The following is a 21,522-nucleotide window of genomic DNA, read 5'->3' on the forward strand; positions in this document are numbered from 1 at the left end:
TTAATATTAAGTAGATGCCTTTCAAATCTTCAAGACAACTCAAACAAATAATCACCTATTTTTAACATCCCATATTTTTAATTTATACATAATTCTCTACACTGCGTCTGGACAAATAAATAATTCAGACTAAGTTTGCACGATTCCAGTGATGGAAACTTGATGTAAATGAAAAAATTTGAACAATAATTTCTCCTTAATCAAAAAAAAAAAACTCAAACAAGAACTTTCAAACCTGAAAATAATGCTCTTTATTTTTAATTTAATTAAAAATGTCTAACTGAGTTGGCCTAATTCTGCAAGTATGTATTGTTCTTTCCTCTGAAGTCAATACTTTAGTGTTGATAATACATGGGAGATTATTTTGAGTTTTCAAAAATAAAGGTCAGTACAATGTTATAGGTAAATATTCAGTTTGATAGGTAAAAGTTGCAGATGCACACTTCACTTACAAGAAAAAATTAAGACTTTGTAAATCCTTAAACTGTTTAGAAAACAAACATCATGTCCTTCAGTTAATCATAGAAATTTATTCTTGTTTATTTTATAAATCCACATTTAATCAAAAGCAACAAAAAGTTTAAAAACTTTCATTATTTTTTAAAATTACAGAAATCTTCAGCCATTCAGTGGTATTTTATGCTTGCGAAGCACTGTAAGAAAAAAAACAAAAAACCAGAAGAAATCCCTGCATTAATAAACATTTAAAACAAATGAGTATTTAATATTGTTGATCATTAACTTAGAAAAATGTTTGAAATCTCCCACAGGGTCAACATAAAATGCAGAGTAAAGTGACATGTTACCTTCCTTTAACCTTTCTATTTCCTGTGACAGATGTTCACATTTGGTACAACCTGGAGTCAAGAGAAAGGAGACAAAATAAAAAAGTTTTTCTGTCAGAAGATTCCTCACATTAATGAAGTCGTAGTGATTTAATAGAGGACGCTGATAATTTGATTTTTGGAAAGTTCACCGTTTCCACACATTCTTAAAATTAGTTAAATTTTTCAGAATCAACTTTTCAGAGTTCTCAGTTTGTTGTAGAGACGTGATCAATATCAACACGCCTGATAGAATATTCAATAATTTTGATGAACTCCAATTCAGAACCGCAAAGCATTCTGGGAGAGGTAGGCAGAGGAACGGCGTTAGCTGCTTAACCTCTCACAGATAGCTAAGCAAGGTTGGTGGATCAACTGACTCACTCACTCTCTGGTTACCTAGCAACTCACTCACTCTCTGGTTACCTAGCAACTCACTCACTCTCTGGTTACCTAGCAACTCACTCACCCTCTGGTTACCTAGCAACAACCTGAATAGTAACTGCGTAAGAATAAATGGAAAACTGTGGATAAAAGATTCACGCCACCAGTTTAGCATTAATTTTGATATTTAAAACAAAACAAAACAAAAAAACCCTTAACAATAATTATCGATATGAACAGACGTGTTACAGTCCTGCTTGTAATTTTAACTCATTTTGTTACCCTTTGGGGAACAAAATGAGAAATCTTCTCATGAACTTTGCTCTTGGTTGTAGCTCATATCTTAATAGCTAATAAATTTTACTCAATTAAACAAATAACTTGTATTATTACTGTGTTTGAGTTTTTTTTATTTCAGGATTCTCTTGTAAATGAGATCTTAGATCTCAGCGAGACAACCTGTGTATATAAAAGTGAAATAAAACAAAAATATCTGGTTTTATTGTTCAGGGTTTGCTTCACCGTCACCAGGTGACATTAAGAAACTGAAATGAAATCCAAACAGAAATGATCACATTCTTCACATGGCGTGAACATGTGACAATCAATCAGGAGCTATCCATAAATAAATGAAATCATAATATGATCATCTTACCCTGGCTTTGTGTTTTAACATGTTTAGCTCTGGGATTGGCTGCGGGCTGTTTTAAGCCCCTCCCCCTGCCGATGACATCATATGATGCTGCAGTTTTAGCAGCTGCAGCATCTGAAAGTTGGAGAAGAGAAACATGTGAGAAACGGCTCAGATTGTTAAATCCACTCTATGTTGCTGCTTGTTATGCATCAGAACCAAGAACCCACCAGTTCTGGAGGATTTATCTGGGGCAGATCTGTGGCCGGCTGTGGGCCGTTTCCCCGTCTTTACCCCACTGGTGGCGTCGCTGACGGAAACAGGAGCTTCAGTTGTGCTGGTATCTAGAAGCATCAGTGAGAATAATTTTTACTGGTTTATCAGCTTCAGTTCTTCAGTGAGAATGTAGAAATGAGTTTCCCTAAAAACTATAATCAAGATTTGTGAATACAAGATTATTATTATTTTTTTTTTTGGCGGTTTCTTTGCACCACAAATCTGCAACAAACTTCTGGAAAATTTTAAAATACCCGAAACACCGAGTTCCTCTAAATCCAGACTGAAACAGTAAGAATAAATGTTACTTATTGTTGTATTGACAAACTAGTTCAATGCACTTAAAAAAAAGAAATAACCTTTTATTTGTTAAAGATCTTGCAACACATTTTTATCTAGATTTGTGTAAACACCAAGTGTGGCACTTTTACTCAACATTTGTATAAACATCACAACGTGCTGCAGCTTTACTTCCATATTTACCGGTTTTCTTCCTCTTTGACACAGGAAAAACGTCTCCTTTAGCCAAAGGATGCCTCTTTCCTGGTGCCATCTTTGTGAAAGAGTTGGCAGCTAAATGAAGAATCAACAGACAAATTAGACAGGAAAGAAACTGCAACAGTGAATTCTCAGTGTTTCAAATGTATTCAGAGGGCTGGCTGAAACGATTAATTGGATTAATCGTGATTAATCGATAACTGAAATAATCGTCAACTAATTTAACAATCAATTAATCGCTAACTGGAGTTTAAACCCCCCATAAAAAACTAATAGCTGAAAAAACCCCAAACATATTCAGAGCAGTAATTAAGCCAAAAGCACAAAAAACATAAATATATTTTGCATAATGGAGTAAAAACACCTTAGTTTGTCAAAATCCTTTACCCAAAACTCATCAGGTAGGATTGTTTTAGCTTCATCTGGCTCAAATTCACTAAAGGAGCGCTTTATATTATTGCATTTTAGGCAATAAATGTCTACTTTCTTACTAAAAAATAATTTTATTATTATTTGCATTTTTAAAGTACTTCTAATATTGTATAAAAAAAGCTTGAGGTTAAATGAAAAATGTTTTTTTGTCTGATTGTCAGAATAATGGATAGAATAATCAATTTCTAAAATAATCATTAATATTTAGACTAACATTATGAAAACTATTTTTTTGTAAATTTAGAACGGAAGTTGGTTACAACCAAACTATTTGGGTTAAATATAAAATATCTTAATGAAAAAAGAAACAAAAATATTCAAAGAACAACTAATGTGAGTCTTTAGTTCTGATATTTTTTAACTTTAGTTCATTTGGTGATTGAGTTTATCAAATCAGGAGAAAATGGTCCAAATTCTGATTAAAAACTAATCAATCAGTGTAAAAGAAAAGAAAGGCATTCACATTTTTATAAATCAAACGGTTGATTCATGTATTAGAAAAGTCGCAGGTTTCTTTACCTGCCATCAGTCTGCTGGGTATTTCTGTCTGAGTTTTAAGCAACGCGGAGCGAGCAGCCTGACCAGGTGTGAACAAACCTGCAGGTCCACTTGGTTTTTCTGAGCTTGAGCAGGGAGCTGCTCTCAGATTCAGCGTAGCCCTCGAGACGCCAACGGGAATGCCGCTCACCTGAGGCCTCTGCAAACCAGAGGGGGCCGGCAGCTTGGAGGCTGCAGATGGAGCAGAGGAACAATGTAAAAAATATGGAAAAATGTGTAATTTTTGCACATTTGGTCACATTAAACCCAAAAACATCTGTGCATTTTATTGGAAAGTAATGGACTGACGCAACATGGAGTATAACTGAATGAAGACAATGCTTTCTATATTATGTTTTTAAATAGCAATCCTTGACATGTAGTGCATATTTATATTAAAATAAAATTCATAAAATATGGTGCAACTATTACCTTCAGAGAGCCAGCGATTAGTAAATAATAATAATTTAAAATACTTTTATAATTTAATTTCAAATTTCTCTATGAAAAGTATCAGCATTAATTCCAAGGTTTGTTTTATTCCTTAAGTGCCTAGTGGATCTAATTTGCATCATACCTAAATTTACACTGATGCATCTGTCACAATAAACAATTAATTAATCGCTTGATAACTTAAAACAAACTTGCTAATTTCCATTCTGATGATACATATTTTTTTGAAGGGCGATTTTGTTTACACAGACATCATCATCCATTTTATTTAAGGTTTTGTTTGTATGTGTTTTTTTTATTTATTTCATTTTATTCATTGTTTTTGGTTGTTGTATTTTATTTGTGGTATTTAAAATGTCTTTTAGTTCCAATGTGAAGTCTCCCGCACAAAATAAAAGTTTATTAGTCTAAATTTCCTGCTAAAATATTTCAATCTGCAGAAGAATTTCTGGAAACAAGAAGCATCATTGCTCACCTAAAGATCGCAGGTTGTACGAACTTGAGTTTTTCTGGAATACAAAGGATCACAGACATATAAAGATACATCCATAAAGTTGAGTAAAATGATCAAATCAAAAGCAACATAATTGTTTTATAAATTCAGCGAGACCCAATGTTTTTACCTCCTGTTCCTGTGGAGCAGCAGAACTTTTCGCAGCCTCTCCATCTGGTCTCTGTTGTTTCACCAGCAGGCCTGTTGCCGCCGCTGATGGATTACGTTTCAACAACTCGGAGGCGATTTTGGAGGAAGGGTAAAGGTTTTTAGCTGTGGGCTGCTTGAAGAATGTTTTACGATCACCAATGATGTTTGACGGTTTGACGGTGTTTGACGGTTCAGTAGGTGTTTTCCCATAAAGTTTTTTCTGCGCTGCTAGGATGTGGCCTGGCTCTCTCCTTGTCTCCAAGGTGTACATTTTAATGCTCACCATTGGTGTAGAAGATGCCAAGCACTGAGGTCTTAAAACCAAATTCTCATCAAAATCGGAAAGATCTGATTGTGAAAGATATATGGACACATTGGCTGGCTGTAGAGGAGCTTCAAATGTCATGTTTGGGCTTCCGTTCTTCTTGATTTCTGGTTCTGCACCTTCAAATGTCATGTTTGGGCTTCCGTTCTTCTTGATTTCTGGTTCTGCACCTTCAAATGTCATGTTTGGGCTTCCGTCCTTCTTGGTTTCTGGTTCTGCAGCTTCAAATGTCATGTTTGGGCTTCCATCCTTCTTGGTTTCTGGTTCCGCAGCTTCATTTGTTTGGAGTTTTGATGAGTTGTTTTCAGAACAGGCGTCTTTAAATGTAATTGTTGCATTTCTTGCTTTGGAAGTGGAGGAGCTGCCCAGGTCGCTCTGATGACTGTCATTCGAGCTCATTTCTGCCAAAGTTATCGTGCCGTTTAGTTGTGAAGGAAGCTTATAATCAAATGTGCCGTTCCGCTGACCAAGTGGAGCAGGAGTTTCCTTTACGGCGGAACCGATCTGGAGTTTATATTTTTGAAGAGGATCTCTGTCCGCAGTGGCATTCTGCCCAGTGGCGAATGTGGTTTCCTTTGCATCACAGCTGCTCTGATGCACAACAAAGGAAGTTTCAGTTTTAGAGTTGACAGAGGTTTGTTGATCTCCGTTTTCCTCAACATCTTTTGTCTTGCTAACGTTGGTCGGTGGAAGATCTAGAGTCTCGTTATTGACGATGGAAAAGGTCTGTAAAGAGAGCTGCTCAACTGTAAATGTACCGTTTGCAGACACGTCTGGTTTCAGGGTTTGTTGTGACTCCTTGTTGGTTGTTGTGAATGCAGTTATGAAAAACACAAAAGTTAACGGTTTGTCTTTGGATTCAGATTCCAACTCGGGGGAGGATTTGTCCATGTCAGCAGGCAACAGTGCAGTCTGTACAGACGAGCAAGCTAAAAGAGAAATGTTTGTTAAGCAGCGAAGTGCTTAACAAACACTTCTACGTAACCAGCTCAGAATATTAATAGCGTGGATACAGAGTGTGTCTGAACTCTGATATATCTCTAGTTTTTGACAGCTGGTCTCTGATTCTGGGCTCCGTTGCGACTCCTTTGTGACCATCTTAGCCTCTATGCAATCAGGGTTTCCTCTGGGTTCAGGACAAACCTCATGGGTTGATCTTTCTGTGCCAGAGGAAGAGATGTCGACACTGGTAGACGCATCACAAGAGGAGCACAGATCACGAGTAATATTAATAACTTGAGTGCTATCAACTGGATTTTGAGATTTCTCCACTTTTTGTCCACCGGACTCAGATACAGACTTGCTGTTTTCCAAAGTAACATCCTGAGTTACCTCCAAGGCTGCCTTAATTGAGTTTTGCCTTGAACTCTGGGCAGAGTTTCCGCTCGTGCTGGAGAGTTCCTCAATCGTGATTGTGTCCGATTTGTCTGTCATAATTTGATCACTATGATCAGAAGCAGCTCCGTCATGTTCCATGTCCCTGAAGGACACGTGTTCAACTGGAGAGACCCGAGTAACTTCAAGGAGAGTAATGTCTTGTAAATAGTCATTAAAAATCCCTCGGAATGAAAGATCACTCTGAAAAGAGTCATCCACCTTTGCATAAAAGCCATTTTGATGATGTGAAGAGTTCGTCTTTTTACTATAAAGCTGAGGAGTTGCATGTTGTCTTTCAGGGAAGACTGAATCATTCATTGTCAGGTCCAACATTGAATCTGAGGTAAGATCAGACAGAGTAACTTCTGGCAAGCATTCATCATTGATCATCGAGAAATCCTCACCATTCTTTTGTGTCTTTGAATCTCTGGTTGATTTTTGACAGTTTGCAGCATAAAAATGAGAAGGAACAGCAGGATTAGGACTGTTTCGGAGTTTAAAAGGCTCTGGAGATGCGCTTTTATTCTGAATATTTAGATCTTTTAAGACTGGGGTTACAGCAGATTGGACACCTGACAGTGACGACTTTTCCTGGAAATCACTGGTTTTATTCTTTGAAGCAGGAGTGGAAGAGACAAAAGCATCCACACCATCTTCCTCCAACTGGAAGGTGAAATTCTCAGCATTTTCTAGCTTTGAAGAGTCAACAGCTTTAGGATCTCTAGGTGGAACATTTTCACGGCATTCATCAACCTGTGCATCCACTGTGATGTATGAGGCTTGAGTTGTTGTGGTATTAGCCATGAGAGAGTAACTTCTTTGTTTTGCTTTGAGAAAAACTGAAACAGGACTTTCCTCTTCTAAAACAAACAATACTAGAGAGGCTTTAAGCACATTTTCCCTCACAATCTTAAAGCAGGCTCCCTGTGGAAGAAAGCAAAATCACAAAAAACACATGAAATTTATTCCCAATTTCTAAGAAGAAATGCACCGCTCGTTCAAAAACAACCAATCAGAGACAGGAGGAGGGCTTAATGTATCCCTGTTGAATAAAAAAATAGAGTTCTGTGTTTGTTAATACAGTTTGATCTTATGCTGCTTCCTTTTCTTTGTATGAAAACCTGTTAGTTTACATATTTTTACATTCAAAGGCCACTGATGGGACTACAAACTAATATAGACGAACAGAGGAGGAGGAGATCAGGTGTCTTTCATTCAAATTCAGCTGGATAATACAATATTTGGCCACACTGATTGACTTCCACTGACGTTATGTCAGACAGAGAGCTTAGGAAGCAAAATCCTAAATCTAGGGAGAGTTAGAGAGCAGAATATGGATTATTTGAAATTAATTTTGACAACTCAGCATTACAACATTATGGCTTCCTAATATTTTTAAAATACTGAGAGCAAAGAAAATTCAGATTATTCATAGAAAACTGGCTGAGATACTCATCTTAGCCACATAAAATAAATAAGTGCTGTTGGTAATATTACTATCAGATTTTTAACCATCAGTGGAAAAAGCCATAAAGTTTAACCACCTGAAGAGGTTATATTATGTTGTGGGTGTGGCGCGAATACCAAACTTTAAAAGTTTGGTATGTGGCTAAACCAGTTGACCAACTTATCCACATCCACTCCGTAAAACTTTAAGGACTGTTCTCAATACATGTGGTCTCAAAAGAATAAAAATAAAAAACAGGAAAAAGATACAATTCGGGTAAAGAAAAGAGAAGAAAAGGGGACAATTGAGACCAACTTTGTCTGTCCTATAGTAAAATATGTAACTAAACATGGAGAAAACATTTCAGTCGTTTTCTAAAAATAGTAAAGAAGAAAATATATTACGTCTTACATATCATCACTTGCCCGTGTTCATTTAGTAAAAATGTGGCGTGACAAAAAGTGTACTTATTACCTTAATAAAGAGAATCAGTAGCGAACTTAGACGAACAACACTACAGTTTTAAACTGATGGCCAGATTGACCTGTTAACCTGTCCCTTAGTCCAGAGTCAGTAAACTTAATGCAGACGGACTCAAACGTTTCAACATAGGCAAACAAGTTTATAAAAGTATTACTGCTTAACTGTTGCTAAACACTGAAAAGTAACTGAACACATTTAGGGTGTTGCTAATGCGGCGTAACTGTGGCAATTTCAACGAAAAATTCACTTAAGAAAGCTTACCTTGGAGAAGACAAGTCTATTTTATGTTTCAGGAGGTATTTTAAAAGATCTTTAGTTTTAGTTCAAAAGCAAAAACTTTAAACCGCCGTGATTTCGGATGGAATGCCAAAATCCATAAAAAACAACACAAGCGTTGAAACGCCAGTCTAGTTTGAAAGTGTCAGTTTCCTCATTGGATAATAATACCAGCCAATCACAGCTCGATGCTTGTTCTTCGTGACTCTCATCAGAGCACTTTATCGCCATCTACCGTTTGAACAGGTTAAAAAAGAGGAGCTCAGAAAATACCTGACAGTTTTTGTAACAGTATTTTTGTTGCATTAAAAATACCCATATAAAATAATGACCTTGATAAATGACGACATAAAAATTCCCAAACATAAATTAATAAATATATAAGAGTGAATTCTGAACAAGCCCGTCATTTCAGGTCAACGGCGCAGCCATATTGTGAGTGGCATTTTGTTGTAAAACAACAAGAGTTAAGCTAAGCAGTGTCAAGACCTTACTCAAGTAAGAGTAGCACTACTTCAACATATTTTAACTTAATACGTTTTGGTTTTACATAGTAAAAGTAAAATGTATACATTTAAGAGAATATTCAAGTAAGAGTAAACATGTTTTTGGTAAAAAGTCTGCTCAAGTAACTCGTCACAACTTCTGATTCACATAACATATTATACAATAACATCATCAGACAGACAAAATATTTAAAGTTATGTTTGTCTCACTTTCGCATAAACTATAGGTGAGTCTCTGGTTCAATAATGGCTAAACATGCCTTTTCTTTATTCAGTAAAATTATTCACAGTAGGTTGAGCATTGAGAAATGTAACTTAAGTAAGCGTTGCGGTACTTCATAATATTACTTGAGTAAAAGTAAAAAGTACAGTGTAGTAAAACTACTCCTAAAATGATTTTTCCTTGAACAATTTGTTTCAAGAATTAATACAATTTCAATTTATTTATCTATCTATGTTTGTTATTCCTTATTCTGTAAAAAAAAAAAAAAACAAAAAAACTGACCATGCCCTTATTGTTACTACTACTACAGTGAAGAGTTATAATAATAATAATAATAATAATAATAATAATAATAATAATAATAATAATAATAATAATAATAATAATAATAATAATAATAATAATAATAATAATAATGGTTAACCCTCTCTTAATAAAGGTATGTGTTAGACCAGCAGAGTAAGTGTTAGTACAGAATAAAAAGGAGGATAAGATAGTGTTATCATGACTAAATGTTTACATGAAAGAAACAACAACTCCGTATTTGGTTTTGCTTTATTATAAATGCTAAATACCAAAAAATGTATGTAGCATGAAAATCTCATCAATGCTTTTAGCTTGATGAAAGACTAAAACAGAGCAATATTTTTAATATATTGAGCTATTCACAGAAAGCATTCAGAATATTGTTTTCACTCTTTGGGAGTTTTCTTCAGCTTGGTCTTGAGTTCAGACATAAGTGGATTTCCAAATCTGAGGAGACATAAAAAAAAAACAGAAACAAAATTCATGATCTTTTGCTGAAAACAACAAAGTTTAGGTTGTTGTTGGAACATTTTGTTGCTTCGGTTTTACCCTGGTTGTGCAGGTGGCATCCATTTGGGTCTCTTTGGTGCTTCATCCTTTTTGGCAGCATCATTCTTCTCTTCCTCTTCCCTTTTCTCCTCAGATTCCTTTGGATTTAGAGTTAAATCACATTAGCTTTCCCCAACATAAAGATAAGTAGCGATGTATGGATTAATGTAAGGTTGAAGTGATTAATCTGATTAATCAGTCGCAGAAATAATTGTCAAAGAATTGATTAATTAGTTAATCAGTAACTGGAAAATACAGACTCTAAGAAAGATATTTTGTTGAAGTGACAACACAGTCAAATCAGTAATTAATACAGAACTTTACAAGAATATATGCATTTACATGCAAGTCCCCAAAAACCGTACACTGAAGGAATGATGAGTTATTTACAGAGGAGGATCATGAGAAAAAAAAAATCTTACTTTTTTCCTCAAAATCTTGATTTTATTCTTAGAATTCTGACTTTAATTTCAAAATTTAGTCTTCTGAGAAAATAATCCAAAATCTGAGAAAAAGTCAAAATTCTTTTATTTTTTTTCAGTGGCCCTAAATATCTATTTTAATACCGAATTGAATAATTTTATTATTTTTTATTTATTTAAATTTTTTAGTGTATTGCTAATAATGCATTAAAAAGATTGACGTGGTTAAATGCAATTTTTAATCTGATTAACTGTCAGAACAATTGATTAAAAACTCATTACATAAATGCAATACCTGTGATTTTGTTTCTGGGCTATCTTCGTGTCTTGGGGGCCGTTGTGTCTTCTTTAAGACAGGAAAACCTGCTCCAATCCCTGAATTCAAACATAAGCACATAAATAATTTTAAAAATTGCTGAAAAAAGGGACTGATGTGCTGCGGAGAATCAAACCTACCAGGCAGTTTGATCCCAATCCCCAAGCCGCCTAACGGCACACCCACAGGAACTTTCCCAGACACCGGCAGGGAGGGAGTTGGATCCACAGACGGCTTGTGGATTAAGGAGCGGGGGTCTGTTGGGGGCCTGGCACGAGGGTTTTTCACAGCAATGCGAGACTTTTGCACTGCAAAATCAAGCATGGCAGCATCAACCTGCAAAAAAAAAAAATCATCTCATTCCATAGCTTATCTGCACACTGTAAAAACACGAAGACTTACCAAGTATTTATGGTCTGTGTTCTAGTGCCAGTATCTAAGCACACTTGAATTAAGACAAAGTCAACTGACAAGTAACTTTTTAGCAACATATGGGAGCTTGATTAAAATCAATAATTCCTTAGTATTGATTTTAAAAAAAAGTTCTAGTTCCACTGGGAGATTATTTCACTTATAAAATGGGTAAAATGACTTCTAATAAGTGAAATAACTAAAACTTTATCATCAATATCAAGAAATCGTTGGCTCAAAACAAGCTGCTATATCTTGTTAAAAAGTCACTTGTAAGTTAATTGTATTTTATTTCAAGTGAACTAAGAGATTTGCACTAGAAACTAGACCAGAGCACCTGGTAGGACTTCATGGTTTTGCAGTGTAATAAAGAAATTAAGGATGACAAGTTGGTATTTTTTAATGAGCGAAGTCAACATTTTAATCAAAACCACACTGCAAAGTCACAAATCTTGCCAAGTTTTTTTGTCCAGTTTTGAGTGGAAATATTTTAATAGACTTGAATTAAGACAAACCTAACTTGCAAGTAACATTTCAGCAAGATACCACAGCTCATTTTAAGTCAATAATTGCTTAACATTAATGAAAATGTTCTAGTGGCACTGGCAGACATTTTACCCAGATTAAGTGAATTATTCTGCCAGTAGAACTCGAACTTTATCATCAATATTAAGAAATCATTGGCTCAAAACAAGCTCCTATATCTTGCTGAAAAGGTTTAACATAATTCAAATGTACAAAGATGTTTGCACTAGTAACTAGACCAAAACTACTTGGTAAGATTCTGTGTTTTTGCAGTGCACTTCAGAGAACGGATGTTGTTTTGGTTTGTCTGAAACAATACCTCGCTCCAATCTTCTTCCAGCTCAGTCCTGCTTGGGGCTGGAAATGATCCGCTGAGATCTTGTGAAGGTTTTCCCTCTGGTGCATCCAGGGAGAAATTTCTTTTCTCAGGTTCATTTTGAGGTTCACCTCCAGAAGGTGGTTCAGTCAAAACACTTTCCTCCTCCAGCAGAGGAGAGATCTGGATTTCACTGGAGATGTCAGACTCTGTTGCTTCTGTCAGTGACGTAACATCTGCTTCTTCATCGTCTCCACTCACTGCGTCCGTCTCTGGTTTAGTTTCATCTTGCTTCTTTTCAGCTGTACCTCCTTCCTGATTCGGATGTTTTGGTTCTGGTGATGAAACTCCTGAATCGGGGCAGGATCCGATCTCACCGGATGCTCCCTCCGCTATCCGGTAAGGCTGAAGAGTTTCAATCATTTCTTCCATTAATGCAGATTCAGAGTTAGACGTAGGAACTTCACAGATGTCTTCTGAATTGTCCTTTTTGTCAGCAAGTACTACACTGTCTCCTGATTTAATTATCTGAGTCTCACTGAAGGTCTGGTCCAAAAATCCAGAGTCCAGTGTGATCAAGGAAGTCTCTGTTTCTTCTGAAATTGCCTCCATTACTCCCTCTTTCTTCTCCTCTGACGATGTTTCACCCGGTTCCTCTTTAAGTTGGTCTTCTTTAATCCCACCAGTGTCCTTTGACATCGCTGTCTCGATCCACAAATCAAGGATTTCTTCATCAATCCCATCTTGATGTTCTTCAGCTGGATCTTTCGAGCATTTCTCCGTTTGTTGCGGCTCATTTGTAATTTCAGCAAGGGTCGTCTTAGATTCATCAGCTGTTTCTGTGTCTGTCGATATCTGACAATGAGATAAGGCTGATTGTCCTGTGATCAGATCAGATGCTGTCCTCACTAAGTGAAGAGTCGCAATCTCATTTAAATCCAGGACTTCATGCTCCGGCTGACCTTCGTCAACGTACTCTTGTTCTTCGGTGTGTGGAAGTTCAGTGGCACTTTCATCAAAAAATGTAGGCTTGATCTCACGGTCATCCTCCAATCTAAAAGCTTGTAGGAGTTCTGGACCAAAACTTATCTGTGCCATCTTCCCTTCTTCACTCTTGGGGAATTCAGGAGTTTCATCTGCAGAGTCAACTCCTTCATCAGCTGCTACAGCGTTTCTTTTCTCACAGACATCTTGGGGCAGCCTGTTTGTTTCCAGTTCATCTGTTTCGTCCTCATCCTCCAGTTCAGTCTCAAATTCCTCATCTGATTGTTTGATCTCTGTCTTCATTGAAGTATCCAGTAACTCGACCTTTTCTTCCTCTGAAAAATGATCTAATACCAGATTTATGTTGTCGCTTTTTGGATTCTCTGTATCTTCTGCAAATTGAAGCGTTCCAACCTGCAACTCCTTGCTTTCCTCTGTGCTGCCTTCTTTTATCAGTAAATATTCACCTCCTCCTGCTTCGGTGCTTTTAAAGACCTCCACCTCTTCTGGTAAGTGAATGGTCTGAATTTCCTCTGAATTTCCTCCCTCAAAGAACCTTTGTGTGGTATTTTGATCTGACTCGAGTTCATTGTTGTGCTCAGGAACTGCCTCTGGAGTTTCCTCGCACGCCTTGGTGTTGAGCTCGTGAGACAGGCCAGCCTGGCCTTCGATTACCCCCAAGGGAATATCGCTAAAGCCAATGTTTATTTCCTGTTCAGACACGCCTCCAGCTTTTACAGTAACTGGAGCGGTTGTGCAAACTCTTTTCATACAGATCTCTTTGTCAGAAAGCCTCTCCTCAACATCTGATAAAACTTCCTCCACAGTCATTTCTTTCTCTGTGGCAGTTTCCATACTGGTGACATCGTCCTCTTTAAATGTAAACTCAATTTTTTCCTCTTCTATTGTCCTTCTGTTCTTGTCCTCTTCCAACTCTTCATCTGTTGTCTGATTTAGATCTTCATCTCCAAAATCAGTCATCTGGAGATTGATATCAGTTACCGCATCTCTGCAGACAGGGAGAAGAGTTTCTACTTTAGTTTTCTCATCCGAGAAGTTCAGCAGTGATGCATCTTCCAGTATTGCTGCAGAAGCTTTATTGTCCCTTTCTCCTTCTGTCTTTTCATTGCTGCCCTCTTCCTCCTTTGTTGGGGTGGTTTCTTGCATCTTGCTTTCCTCCTCAGAGTCTTCTTCAGCTTCTTCTTCATCATCTTCCAAGATGTCCGCCAAGGTTTCCAACACTTTCCAACGATCATCCAGTCTCAGATGCTCTTCTTCTTCACTTGATTCAGTCCCGTCTGTCACCCGCTCCTTTAACTGTACATGTTCAGATCCAACAGTTGCTTCCTCTTCGTCGTTTCCAGGCACTTCACTCTTTTCCTCAAAGTCTCTTTCAGTTTCCTCTGCATCATCTTCCTGGATTTCACGGCACTCTTCCTCCCAGTCTTCTTTGTTTTCATCAAAGGATCGATCGCTGTCCGTTTGGTTGAACTGCTCCTCTCCTGTGTCTTGATCGCCCTCGCTGCTTGTGGGACTTAGTTTTACAATATTTTTTTCTTGTCTGACATCTTCAACTTCTCCGCTACCCTTGTCCTGCTCTGCCTCTTCACATGAGACAGACTCTTCCTCCTCAACCCTCTCATCATCAACCACACCAGACAACTCTTCACAAACAAGCTGTTGAGTTTCCACTTGTTCTGTTCTCTCTGCTGAGTTTTCATTTTCAGATTTCAGCTGAGTTGCATCTTCACAGATGTTAGCATCTCCTAGCATCACTGGACCAGCCTCGCCTTCCTTTTGCTCCTCTCTCTCTTCTTTCATAATGTGTTGTTTTATGACAAAGACTTCATCTCGATTGTCTTCCTGTATTTCACCTCTCTCTTCCAGAAAGCCTGTGTTTTCAACCTTTTCTATTTCTTTACAAGTGTGTAAGTTTTGGATCTCGGTTTTCTCTAGTCCAAGTTGGTGTGTCGTCATGTCTTCAGGGATCAGCTGATCTCCAGAGTCGTTTCCTCTTTGGCTAAACTGTTCCTCTTCTGTCCTCTGATTAATCTCAATGCTTGTGACACTTTGGGTGGAAATATTTTTCTCTTCATTTGTCCTTCTGCTCTTCTCTTTTTCTGACTCTTCTGTTTGTTGGCTTGCAGCTGTATTCTCACCCTCTCTTTGTTCTCCTGTCTCTCCATCAGTGGTAAACTGCTCTGCCTCACTTTCTTCCTCAAACTCTTCTTCATTTTTTTCTCTATCATCCGTCTGGATTTCATCGCTCTCTTCCTCCAACTCTTCTTTAACTTCAACCACTTTTGCCACCTCTTCTTCTCTCTTTCTGCTCACAGACTCTTCCCCAACATCTCCATCATCTCTTTTTTCCAGCTCTTCATAATTTGCCTCATTGGTTGTATTTTCTTCTTTATTTTCAATCACTTCTTCTGTTTCTGCAGAAGTGTGCAACTTTTTTTCTAGTCCAAGTTGATGTTCAGTCATGTTTTTATTTATCAGCTGTTCTGCAGAGTCGTTTCCTTTTAGGTTAAACTGTTCCTGATCGTCCTTGCTGCTTGTGACACTTTGGGCTAAAACGTTTTCCTCTTGTTGGACATCTTCATCTCCTCTGCTACTCTTCCTGTCCTCTGACTCTTCATGTGTTGCAGACATATTATCCTTTTCCTCCTCAACCCTCTCATCTTCTGCCACACCTGACAACTCTTTGCAGACCAGTTGCTGAGTTTCCTCTCGTTGCGTTTGCTCTGCTGAGTTTTCATGTTCAGCTGAGAGATTCTTGCCTTCTGCCATCTCATAATCAAGATCTGCTGACATTTCCTCCACGGTCACATCTTCCTTTGCAGTTTGCATAATGGTGAGCTGCATATCCTCTTCTCTAATTGTAAACTCTGTCGTGTCTGGCTCTGTTTTTTGCACATCTTTGCTACTTGTGCCACTCTGAGTTAAAATATCTTCGGTCGTCTGTCCGCTCTTGACCTGTTCTGACTCTTCTGGTGTTGTAGCTTCTTCAAAGAGACTCATCTGGACGTTTTCATCCTCTGATAACTGTCTAAGCTGAGTTTCTACATCTTTAGTTTTCTCATCTGGGAAGTTTTGATTCCCAGAGCTCAGCTGTGATGCATCCTCACCGATGTTTGCATCTCCTAGCATCGCTGCAGAAGATTTGTTGACCTTTGGATCTCCTGTCTTTTCATTGCTTTCCTCTGAATTTTCTTCAGCTTCTTCCTGAATGTCCGCCGAGGTTTCCAACACTTTCTGATGATCACAAGATCTTATTTCTCTTGAATCCATGTCCTCAAACACTCCCTCCTTAACCCATCCATGTCCAGTTGCAAGCTGTCCATCGTTTTCAGGAGCCAGACTTTCCTCACAAGTGTCACATTTCTCAGTATCCGTTTTCTCTTGACTGCCTTGATGTACCTTTACACTTTCTGTGACCAGCTGACCTGCAAAGTCATTTCCTGTTTGACCGAGCTGTTCCTCTATTAGCTCCTCTTTGTTCTCATGATCTTCTTCTTTGGGCTTCAAGTCAATGTCTGCAGTGCAGCGCTCCCAGGCAACAACCGGTGAGGACAAGCTAGCAAGAGAAACAGTGGAAAGAGACGGTTCCTCGCCCACTTCTACCCCTCTGGCGTCGTCATCTATTTGGCTACCGTCAGCAGGCTCGCCGTCGACTCCGGGTCCATCTGAGAACGTTGGGTCATTATCGGTGGCTTCAGCTGGTTGTGGCCTCAGGAATCTGCCCACAGCTTCGGTTATGTAACACTGAGGAAGAGATGGGAAAGTGTTACTCATCTTAATGAGTGTGTAGTGAACAATTTGATGGAGAAGAGAGACAGACATAAGAAGGCACTTAGTTCCACTTGTACACTAACAGTGTAAGAGGCTATTTACACAATAGTGTCCCTGCCACTTTGCAGGCTGATTGTTAAAGGTCCTTTCCTGTTTTAGAACAACAATACCTCGACCCACAAAGTAAGGTTCATTAGCGGGAGTCTGAAAGAAGTGGCCTTTGCTGATTACTGATTAAATAACAGAACTCACTTATATAAGACTAAGGGTGTGGTGTTAGAATACATGCATATTCCTGATATGTGCAAAACATGACAACGTTTTACAGTACTGTGAAAAAGTAATGTCCTATGTTCTTATGATTTGCTCACAAACAAACAAACAAACAGGTATTTCTGTAATCTCCTGAAATACGATCTCTCAAAGAAATGTTGTCTGTTAAACCTCCTAAGGATCATTTATGCATCATAAGACTCTTAGCGTGATTTCACACCTGATAGTCTGGCAGACTCGGTTTGATTCAGGACCAAAACTGCATTGTCTATTTGTGAATACAGTTATGAAAAACACAAAAAGTTAACATAAAGCTGCTTTTAACTGGAGTTAGCAAGCTAAAAGAGAAATGTTTGTTAAGCAGCGAAGTGCTTAACAAACACTTTGCTACGTAACCAGCTCAGAGAAAAGCTTTACCATTCTTATCTACAAACAACAATAAATGTCCTAATTTACATTTTTATTGTTGCAATCATAAATATAGTAGATAACTTAAGAAGCAAGAAAAAATATTTCTGCATTTCAGTTGAAAACAAAAGCAACTGGATTATTTTTGATGCCTTTTTGTTTAAAATGATTTGGATAAATACAGTACCATTAAAGAGTGGTAAATTTTATTCAAAGTTGGCAAACTGTCAGTCAGAGTAATGTACTAGTCTAAGAAATATTCCCATTATAACTCTGTTTAATTGGTAATAAAATGGCATTTTAGCAAAAAGAACTAGCAGCTAAAACCTGACTGTCCATATAAGTAGGTTTACAAAAGAGCTATTTAAATATCGGGTCTTGTGTTCAGTGGCGCCACCAAGTGGGGTCGGGATGCAATTACCATGGCTGTAAATTTGACGCCCCACCTCCAATCAGTCTGAGATGCATCCTGTTATGAGTTTAATTCAGAAGAAAAGAAGGCGAGTGCATTACCTTCAGAAATATTTTAACATATATATTTTATCTTGTTTTGTCCTTCATCAACCAACTCTGTTCTGTTTTCAAACAGCCACTGCAAAGTCATGCTGAGGAATCAGGAATGGGGCGAAATATTTTAGACCTGACCCTGAAGCATACCTTGAGTTTTCACCCATTTCATCCCAACATGCTTCATTAAGTCAGTTAATTAACTTTAGAAACAAATATATTCACATAAATGTATATATATTGATACGAATTATAAGCTGTCAGTGTTCCCAGAGTTAAACCTTTGTTAAAGAAACAATATATTGTCTTGTTTTTCTTCTCTTTCTGACTGTATCAAGAGTTTTGTGTTGTGTATGGGAGCAAATTCCTGCCATGTGTTGAAAAAAAAGAAGATGAAGAATTTGGACCTCTTACGTATAAGACATACATTTTATTAGAATTGGAATAATCAAAACCATGAGAATGTAAAAACTGTAGGATATGAAATTATTAAGAATGGATGTGACAAAATCCAAACTATTGAAACTCGAAACATACTGTTGCTAAAGTAGCTGATTATTATGAGTCCTGGATATGAAGGAGAAGGATTTTAGACTGAAACTATATCTATGTTTGAGTCTTATTTTGAAGTGAGAAAGGAAGTACTTTTTGTTTTGCTGCATTGTTTTGACATATTTTTGACTTTAGATACTGCTGATCAAACCAGAACTGGTTAACACTTATCAGACATTCATAAGAATACAGTTTTATTAAAATTAAAGCTGTGTCTTTTCCTTAGAATGAATTACAAGATATTATCTCAGCTGAAACATAGTAAGATAATTAAATGATTACCATGAGACGTCAAATTATACACTTTTTCCCCATCATGGTGGCAGACATGGGCTCCCATAGACTGAATCCCATCATACTTTATTGCCATAGGCTACAGTTTTATCACATTGCAGCATTATTTAAAGATGCAGAATATAAATTTAATTCCTAAAAATGTATTTATTTTTTTTATTTATTTTATTTATTTTTTTTACATATTTGTTAATATTAGACAGATAATCTGTGAAAAGATCGATTTTCTCCACCTCCTCCAGGAACTGCTACCATCTGAAGAAATGCACCGCTCCGTTCAAAAACAACCAATCAGAGACAGGAGGAGGGGCTTAATGTATCCCTGTTAACAGTGCTAACAGCAGAGAAACAACTGACCTTTACAGAAAACTGTTTTTTTTTGCCGTTGTTGGTGGCTATGCTAACTAGCCTGACCATTCACAAAATGCTTTGCTAGCTGTGCTAAGCCCCGCCTCCTGGCTCTGATTAGTTGTTTCTAGTTAACATGAGCATAGTATACTGTCATAGTGATATTTTCAATAAATATGGAAATATATAAATATACATTATATTTTATCATAATGTTTAAATATTATGAAAAATATCATAATGTTATTATGATATTTTATCATAATAACATTGATAAAATGTTATTATGATAAACATTTTATCATAATAAAAATGTTTATTTTTTATGATAAAACATTATGATAAAAGCGGATAATTTTTATAAATGTTAAACAAATAAAGAAGATAAAATAAAAGAGCGGACAAACGTGACTGATGCAAGTTAAAGACCAAATATAGACGAACAGAGGAGGGAGGAGCAGAAAGCAGGGAGATGGATGTGTGTAATGTTTGTGTGAGAAACATCTAAACAGGAAGACATTATTAAAACATTAATTCTCATGTCGCAACTTGAAACTTTAACATCAAATCTCTGTAAAGTTAACATGATCTGCTCACCCAGACTGAGACCAGCGTCCTCTCCACCCGCTGAAACGGACCGTCGGGGTCCGGCTCCATCTTTGCGCCTCCTTTCTTGTTTAACTCTTGACCATTTGAAGCAGAGAAACGGAAAAGCGCATGAGTTCATCCAGAAGCTTCATCAGAAAGCTGCTTCCAGACGCCCCTACGTCCTGCAGGTGGACTCCTCTGTCCTGGCGTTTGTCCGGCGCTGTGACCAGGAAGAGGCTGGTCCCAGCTGAGCGCCGCGTCGAGCCGATGCGCTGCAGTTTGCGGATGTAAACAGCGCTACTTTTGACACATCAGACCACTAAAATGCACGTGATAAGTTGCTGAGCTGCAGTGAGAAATGCAATTTTAAAATAACTTTGAGTAGGCCGAGTCATGGTGGGGAAAACTTTACCAGTGCATGAATTGAGCTGCATTCCCCCCCCAGTGAAGCATGTTTATTTATTTTTAACTTTTGCATGTTTAGGCTCAAAAAAGCAGCATGGGAGACGTTTGTAGAAGTTAGGAATTGGAGAAGTGCCTCAATGTCATAAAATTAGATTGCACAGGTTTTATCAGCGGCAGTTCGACCTAAAGCACATTTCCTTCGCTTCAACTTCTGTTTCTGTCACTACATGAAGAGAAGTGACAGAAACAGAAGATAAAAATTTTATTTCATACACAGAGCCGTGGAAAGGTTGTTGCTTCATTGTTGCTGCTTAATGCTTCAGATCTGGAAAAAAAATGTCAGTAGGCTATTAGAAAAGAAACAAACAAAAAAAAAAACCTGAGTAAATTTAAAAATAAGTTTTCAAATTATACACTGCAAAAACACAACTCTGGCAGATTACTTCACATATATGAAAAATGTCAGTGTAATTACAATTTCATCAATATTAGGGAATTATTGTGGTGAAACAAGCTCCTATCATGCTGAAAACTTACTTGTAAGTTAGTTGTGTTTTATTTTGGGTCTATTAAGATGTTTACACTAGAAACTAAACCAAAAATACTTGGTTAGATTTGTGCTTTTTGCAGTGTGATCTCATTTGTGAAGTGTAAAGTTATCCAAACCAACCTGGCGATGACATTTTATATCACTGTGGAAGAAACTTACTCATTTCCTTCTCAGAAATGCTTTAATTGTTTTGTTTTTTAAAAATAAATGGCCTGTCTAAAGTCACACAGCAGTACCTCAATTGGAGTTAGGTCTTTACTTTGACTAGGACACTCCAAAACCTTAATTTTCTTGTTTTAAGAAAGAGGCAGTGATACTGGTGCTTTTTTTCCTCACTGGTTTTGAATTTCTGTATCATAAAATGTTGCTTTTAAAGATCTTTTATCCTACTTCCTGTTGTCAGACAGGTCCTATAGAAGTGAATTCAGCATTTTGCATTTACTCAGGTCATTTTAACTGGTATCAACATTTATTTAATGATCTGAATGGAAAGCAAAAACAGCTACTATTTCATGTCTGATAACATAAAATAGTAAAACACGTCTGGAAGCTTCAGCAAATCAGCAGCTGAGAAGAGCTAAAGAGAAAAGCTGTTAGTGTTAGTGGCCGGCTGAAACCTCTGCTAGCGCGGCGCTTCCAGGAAAGTGAGGCTGATTGTGTG

General features: G+C 37.3%; 2 protein-coding genes across 4 annotated transcripts; both read right to left on the bottom strand.

Moving 5' to 3' along the window:
* Positions 1-515: 515 nt before the first annotated feature.
* Positions 516-8,780, bottom strand: LOC122823566. 3 transcript variants are annotated; one of them, XM_044103331.1, is made up of 9 exons: positions 8,572-8,780; positions 4,659-7,304; positions 4,511-4,544; positions 3,643-3,774; positions 2,599-2,688; positions 2,070-2,183; positions 1,864-1,974; positions 807-857; positions 516-653 (listed from the first exon to the last, which is right to left on the bottom strand). In XM_044103331.1, exons 2-9 carry the CDS (start codon positions 5,892-5,894, stop codon positions 619-621), a joined length of 1,803 nt encoding a protein of 600 aa, XP_043959266.1. In that variant the 5' UTR covers positions 5,895-7,304; positions 8,572-8,780; the 3' UTR covers positions 516-618. The 3 variants fall into 3 exon arrangements, with proteins under 3 accessions (XP_043959266.1, XP_043959267.1, XP_043959268.1); XM_044103332.1 differs by lacking the exon at positions 8,572-8,780 and having other exon boundaries at positions 517-653; positions 4,659-5,071; positions 5,123-5,532; XM_044103333.1 differs by lacking the exon at positions 8,572-8,780 and having other exon boundaries at positions 518-653; positions 4,659-5,071; positions 5,174-5,532.
* A 1,056-nt stretch (positions 8,781-9,836) lies between these two features.
* Positions 9,837-20,282, bottom strand: si:ch211-136m16.8 (microtubule-associated protein futsch). The gene is made up of 6 exons (XM_044103335.1): positions 19,916-20,282; positions 12,164-16,909; positions 11,049-11,244; positions 10,888-10,967; positions 10,171-10,268; positions 9,837-10,068 (listed from the first exon to the last, which is right to left on the bottom strand). Exons 1-6 carry the CDS (start codon positions 19,973-19,975, stop codon positions 10,008-10,010), a joined length of 5,241 nt encoding a protein of 1,746 aa, XP_043959270.1. The 5' UTR covers positions 19,976-20,282; the 3' UTR covers positions 9,837-10,007.
* Between the last annotated feature and the right edge of the window lie 1,240 nt (positions 20,283-21,522).

Source organism: Gambusia affinis, linkage group LG20 (genome assembly GCF_019740435.1).
Source record: "Gambusia affinis linkage group LG20, SWU_Gaff_1.0, whole genome shotgun sequence".
Taxonomy (NCBI): Eukaryota; Metazoa; Chordata; class Actinopteri; order Cyprinodontiformes; family Poeciliidae; genus Gambusia; species Gambusia affinis.

What these genes read in the sequence shown, in the direction of transcription:
- LOC122823566 (XM_044103331.1), bottom strand. Translation starts at nt 5,894, where the DNA reads ATGGACAAATCCTCCCCCGAGTTGGAATCTGAATCCAAAGACAAACCG. An exon ending in CTGCTCCACAGGAACAGGAG is followed by an intron (nt 4,545 to 4,658) that starts GTAAAAACATTG and finishes TTTGTATTCCAG; the next exon opens with AAAAACTCAAGTTCGTACAA. An exon ending in GTCAAAGAGGAAGAAAACCG is followed by an intron (nt 2,184 to 2,598) that starts GTAAATATGGAA and finishes TGATGCTTCTAG; the next exon opens with ATACCAGCACAACTGAAGCT.
- si:ch211-136m16.8 (XM_044103335.1), bottom strand. Translation starts at nt 19,975, where the DNA reads ATGGAGCCGGACCCCGACGGTCCGTTTCAGCGGGTGGAGAGGACGCTG. An exon ending in GGACGCTGGTCTCAGTCTGG is followed by an intron (nt 16,910 to 19,915) that starts GTGAGCAGATCA and finishes TCTCTTCCTCAG; the next exon opens with TGTTACATAACCGAAGCTGT. An exon ending in GATTGGGATCAAACTGCCTG is followed by an intron (nt 10,968 to 11,048) that starts GTAGGTTTGATT and finishes GTTTGAATTCAG; the next exon opens with GGATTGGAGCAGGTTTTCCT.